A 6,024-nucleotide genomic window follows, 5' to 3' on the forward strand; every position below is an offset into this window, starting at 1 on the left:
CAGACGAGAATAAGGTCAACAACTGATTACTACAAAAATGAATTTGGCAGATCACCCAGTTGGAGGTGGCTGATAGATTATGTATAATCTGTATAGAAGGTTTGTACAGAAAGCTTAAAGGGCAGGTAGAATTAGGAAGCAAAAAGAGTCGAGTTGAATGTAAAAGTGATGATCTGCTTCGGACAATGCCACCTAGTTCCCGAGAAAGAGTTAAGCAAGGAAGCAAAGAGCTGAAACTGGAGTCATCCAAACTTCATCAGCCACAATGACAATGGCGTCAAGACAAGTGTCTGTAAGGAGTTAAGCCTGAGAGCAGCCCTCTGCTGGCAGCAAGCCTGTGCAGAGTTCTCCTGTTATCTTCAAGTGTTTGGACATTTTTAATAAAGCATGCCAAACTGGTGTTATTTCCTGAGCTCTCAACAGACAGGGTTGAACTAGCTGATTTCTAAAGTCTCTTCCGATGCCGAGATTCTAATCTAGAGAAGCCAGTCCCTGATACATAGCTGAATATAAACCGACCGGCCTCACAGACGAAAAGCTCTCGTTGACTCACCTGTAATAACTTGCTTGATGAGCTGTGTCTTCAGAAGAATCAGATCCTAAAAAAATTTCCCCAAAGAACCCCCAAAATCAAATTAGTAAGAAGTCTTTCAATGAGAAGGTTAAACTCCAAAAAAAAAAAAAAGGTGCTACAAAATAGAAATATACACTAAGCGCCCACAACATGGAAGGCACAACAGATGGGTCAAACAACAGAGAAGCGTAAAAACAGTGCCTCTCAAGTCAGACTTCCGGGGTCTATCTTGGCTTTGCTGCTGACTCGCTTTCTGCCTGAACCCGCTGTGCCTCATTCTCCTCATCTGTCAAGTGAATGCAAGAAGAGTCACCGCACCTCAAAGATGTCACGTACCTATGTGGTTATAGGAGTAAAACACAACAGTGCTTGCAATCTATGAAGAGCTCAAACATGTAGCTAGGAAAATTAGTCTCATTACTTTTCATGACACGATACCTGTTGTCCAGGAACTTACCATCTTTAGTTGGGGGAAAGACACAGTAAGTTCAATAAAATCTGTTAAGTGCTGTGGTAAACATAGGTAGGGAGCTTGGCAGCTCAGAGGAGTCCACTTTGGCCAATTCTAAATATACAAGGATGCTATAAAAAGTTCGTGGGAAAATTCCACAAAATTTGGGACACACCTTCATATCCTAAGATACAGCAACTAGAGGTCTGTTTGAATGATGAATTTAGCACTTCCAAAAAGGCTTCTTGCTCTAGTATAATATCTCTGATCCCTCCAAATGCCGTAATACCCATATGCCCTAAGTGTATTTACATACACTTTAACGAGACTTCCTGCCTTTGGTTCCCTTTATAACGTAAGGTTCTTCAGGTGGGAATTTTAACTTTCACATTATTTATAGGATTTGTAAAATTATCTTATTTTCGTTTCTCAAATCTTGGCACATGCATAAATTAAGACCAAAACCTCGGTAGGACTGGATGCCAAGAAGTTCAGCAACTATTATTCTAGAATTCAAGCTTGGCGACCCTTACCCAATTCAATGTAGACAGCCTTTTTTTTCTTCTTCTGCTTGGTCCTCAAAGACATCACAGTTCCAGGGTTGGCGGGCTGAGCGTCAGGATTGTTTTCCTGCTAAGAAGCACAGGAAAGCGCTGTCAGCTAATTTTTGTCTAGTTCTGTGTGTTTCTTGAAACTTGAGCCCGTGAACAAAACAAATCAGCCATGATCAACTAACCAAATTTTATCTGATACCTGGAAAAGAATCCTGGCGAATTACATACCAAAATGCCTGAATCAGGTGTGATTTGAATATTTCCCCTTCTCTCTGCTCTACATTTTTTGAAATGCAGTATGTATTATTTGTATTTAAGTTGTTAGTGGGTTTTTTTTTTACATTGAAAATTATGGTTTAGGGTGGAGGAGCGGGGAAGGAGGGGAAAAAATGAGCTGATACCAAGGGCTCAAGTAGAAAGCAAATGTTTTGAGAAAGATGAGGGCAACACATGTACAGATGTGCTTGACATACAAAGGATGTATGTATGGATTGTGGTAAGAGTTGTAAGAGCCCTCAATAAAATGATTTTTTTTAAAAAGGAAATATATGGTTTATTACCCTTGTGGAGGAGGTGAATGTGTTCGGGGTATGGAGGCATAATGAGATAAATAGCTGGTTAACAGAACAGGCTGGATCAGAGACTGGTTTAGTTGCTGACCAGTCTTACTCCCCACTCACCCCAACAGTTTTATTGGCGCTAATTTATACATCACATAATCCAATCATTCAATCAAGGAGAATTGGATAATCACTGCCATATCAATTTTAGAGCACTCCCCTCCCCCATGGTTAAATTAAAGGAGCTGTGCAGCCACAATCCGTTCTAGTGCTCCGTCCCTTGTGTTTAAGTTTTTTTGGGTTTTTTTTGCAAACCAACAACTTATTCCTTGCATAGACCTCTTACAACAACATATATGACAACTATACATGTGGAGTTGGCCATATGGAATATACAGGCATCAAATTTACTACAGCTGTGGGAAGAGACGATACGTCAAGAGGCTGATGATGTTGCCGCTACAGTAGGCAGAGAGATATATAAACTTTAAATATGAAGGGATTTTGAGCTCTCCTAATCTAAGAACAATTTGTTCTTGTGATGTGGCCCTGCTCAGTACTCACCCTCATGAAGAGAGCACTGAAGATATGGGTGCAAAGCAAACTGTGGTGAAGAAATTAGATGGTGCCCATGTGCTTAAGTTTTTAAAGTGTAAAAAACATATCCTTTGAAGCTTACACTTTATGTCATAGTGTAGGAAAGGAAAGAGATTGATTTAACACATCTTTCTGATTATATCTGTTAAACAAGGGGAAATAAAGACGATAAATACTCAACATTCCTAAGAACATTAGTAAAAGAAAGATTTTAAAGCCCAACGGTACACTTTGATGAAACTTTCCTTCTTTCTTTTTAATTTAATATTTATGAAAGCTGACGGGCAGCGCTCTCCTTTTTTTTTAAAAAAAACCATTTTATTCGGGGCTCATACAACTGTTATCGCAATCCATACACACATCAATTATGTAAAGCGCATTTGTACATCGTTCTCAAAACATTTTCTCTCCACTTAAACCCCCGACATTAGGTCCTCATTTCTTTCCTTCTTTCTTGTCTCAAAAACATTCCCTGTCATTAAGTCGGTGCCAATTCAGTGAGCCTATAAGCAGAGTAGAACCGCCCTGTGGGTTTCTAACACTGTAACTCTTTACAGGAGTAGAAGACCCAGTCTTTCTCCCGAGTGGTTTCAAACTGCTGACCTTGCCAATCGCAGCTCAATGCAGAACCACTCCCTCAACTCTTTTATAATGCTGGTACTACAAAAACCGTTACGTTTAAGATCCCAACAAGATGGATTGACAAAGGGGCTAGGACAATGGCTCACACATAACTGGCATTCTGAGGACCAGGCAGGGTTCTGTTCTATTGAGCTGATGGCACCTCACAACTATGGTATGTTACAACAGAGGATATCACTGCCATTTCAGTGACAACCATACCTTTTTGGCTGAAGTAATTTTCAAATTTTGCAAGTTGACTCCCCCTTGTCTAGACAACTTTTCGGAAGAAATACGATATTGTTTCATGTTAGAAGACTTGCCACAGATGGTTGGTTGAAGCATATCAGTAATCTCATGGCTGATTTAGACACGCATCCCACAGTAGGAAAAGAGCTAAGGCCTCTGTCGACCCATCAGGTACACCAACCTCCCGCGGACTCTGCTAACGCCCCTTGATGAGAACACGCGTGATCGCACCTTTGCTCTATCATCTGACTCCTTCACTGGCTCTTTATGGAAGTCAGTGAGCATCGAGCACACTCGCTAACTCACAGAGCTCAACGAAGAGGTGCTGCCAACATAAATGAAAGTGGCTTTACCAAGGCAGGACTTTCAGGTTTGTTCTGTCGAAGTGCTTTGGCCCGGTTCCGGTAGCCCATACTTTGGATGATAGATACTTCCTCCTTTACATGCTCAGGAGAGTTATTTTGTTTTTTTAAAAAGTTGTAACTGTTTTCAACTGTTGAATTATAAGAAAAAACATGTTTAGAATTAGAAAAAGAATGAATTATCATCAAGGAACCCAAGAGAAGCTGGTGCGTTATGACAATACATTAGTGTAGTGTTCATAATAAATTGAACCTGTAACATTTGTGTTGTTATTCTAAGGCAACTTTGAAAATTCTACTCATGAGACATAAATGAACAGGCCATCAAAGTTATTTCTACTCTTTTCCCCCCACCTCAATATTAACAAACTTACTTATTAAGACTATTACTGAATCTAACACCAATGAGGTTTAGACACACCATTATTTTCTGTAACATTAAAGCCTTATCATCTACTTATAGAAAATAATTGTGCAAATTTCTTGAGTTAGAATGGATAGCCACTTGAACATCGGCTTCAAGTAATATGTAATACTTACACTGCAATCCTGTGTCAAGTTCAAAAGCATGAATGGTTTTCAACAGCTCTTCAACAAGTTTACTAAATCTTGTACTTTCTTGTAGGCTTCTGAAATTAAATTGTTTGAGAGATAAATTGTTAAGAGCAAGATAGTACCAAATTTTTAAGGGCACTGCACAAAATATACACTATTATGATCTGAACCCCACCCAAGCCCCCATTTCTAGCTCCTTTTCTCAGACTTTTCTGTCACACAATGATTACAATATTTTGAAAATCTAGTTAAATAACGATGTCCAAAGAAAGATCATGACTTGGGAAAATTGTAGGAAAATTAAATGCGCTCATTCCTTTATATACCTAAGCACTTCCTATGTACCGACCATTGTAAATGCAGTGCCGAGACAGTCACTGCCCTAAGAAAACTTTACGCCCTGGCAAAAGAGACAATGAAAACAGGATCAGCAGACAGAATGGGCACAGGTGGCTGATAAGAGTCTTACTTTTGTTAAGATCCAAAGTTTCCTGCACTATTCAAAAACAAAAAATAAATCGTGAATACCTTTATATGGCATAACACTTTGAGGAAAATGACTTCAGAAATAATTTACTGTGTCTGCTAGCCACTCTTACATATTTGTCTATTTATGGGTAGTTTGATAAGGACAAAAATTGTGATGCTAAACAATTTCTTCTATTTTTTTACTGTTGTGGTTCCCATCACTACCCACAATATATACCTTTTGGTTATATTATTCTTACACAAAGGACACTGCGAAGTCCCTTTCTTCTGGTTGAGAAGTTTCAGCATACAAAATCTATAAATTATAAAGAAAAGAATGATTCATGTTGCTTTCTTTTGTGGAAGGAATATTCAAAAGGCAAACAGCCATGAAAACGTAAGCTCACAACCGCCCTTAAGAAGCCGTTTTAAAGGTACGGCCAGATGTAATACAACAAATGGCTTTCTCTAATGGTTTTAAGATGCTGCACAAGCAGAAAGCAACACCGCATAAGCAACGATCTATGAAAACTGCGCTTATACGCATATGGTTTACCGTTATGATAAAATCTAATTTATTACGCAGTTAATATGGCATACTTAATGACATACTCATAATAATTTCATGCTGCATAATCTGACATAAATAGAAAGTAGTTCATATTAAATGATGATAATTAATTTAAAAATTCAGTTCCTGGCTAGACCGGAGTACACACATTGGTACACAAGAGCTCTGGACACCTGGAACTCAAGAGAGATAAGCCTCAGGAACAGTGGAAGGCGCCATATCATGAGGGGAGGGGAGGGGGTCGGGGAGGGGTGCCCATCATAAGGTTGGGTATATAGCCCCCCTCCCCTCAAGGGGGCTGAATAACAAATGTGGGTGAGGAGAGACAATGGACAGTGTAAGACATGAAATAACAACAACAATAATATATTATTGATCAAGGATTCACAAAGGTGGGAGGGGAGGGGAGGGAGGGGAAAAAAGAGCTGATACTGAGGGCTCAGGTAGAAAGAAAATGTTTTG

At 39.3% G+C, this 6,024-nt stretch overlaps 1 protein-coding gene across 2 annotated transcripts in view; it reads right to left on the reverse strand.

Annotated features, from left to right (window-relative positions):
• BRCA1 (BRCA1 DNA repair associated) overlaps positions 1-5,303 on the reverse strand; it is a 52,371-nt gene extending 47,068 nt beyond the window's left edge. The window contains exons 1-5 of one of the 2 annotated variants that reach the window (XM_030888111.2): positions 5,230-5,303; positions 4,509-4,597; positions 3,960-4,099; positions 1,559-1,658; positions 554-599 (exon numbers count right to left, since the gene is read on the reverse strand). In XM_030888111.2, coding sequence (XP_030743971.1) covers positions 554-599; positions 1,559-1,658; positions 3,960-4,099; positions 4,509-4,597; positions 5,230-5,300 — 446 coding nt within the window. In that variant the 5' untranslated portion in view covers positions 5,301-5,303. The remainder of the gene's footprint in view (positions 1-553; positions 600-1,558; positions 1,659-3,959; positions 4,100-4,508; positions 4,598-5,229) is intronic. The other variant, XM_045299827.1, reaches the window with a different exon arrangement.
• Between the last annotated feature and the right edge of the window lie 721 nt (positions 5,304-6,024).

The sequence above is a fragment of the Echinops telfairi genome, unplaced genomic scaffold (assembly GCF_000313985.2).
Source record: "Echinops telfairi isolate 266 unplaced genomic scaffold, ASM31398v2 ScPeMD7_7458;HRSCAF=8496, whole genome shotgun sequence".
Lineage (NCBI taxonomy): Eukaryota > Metazoa > Chordata > Mammalia > Afrosoricida > Tenrecidae > Echinops > Echinops telfairi.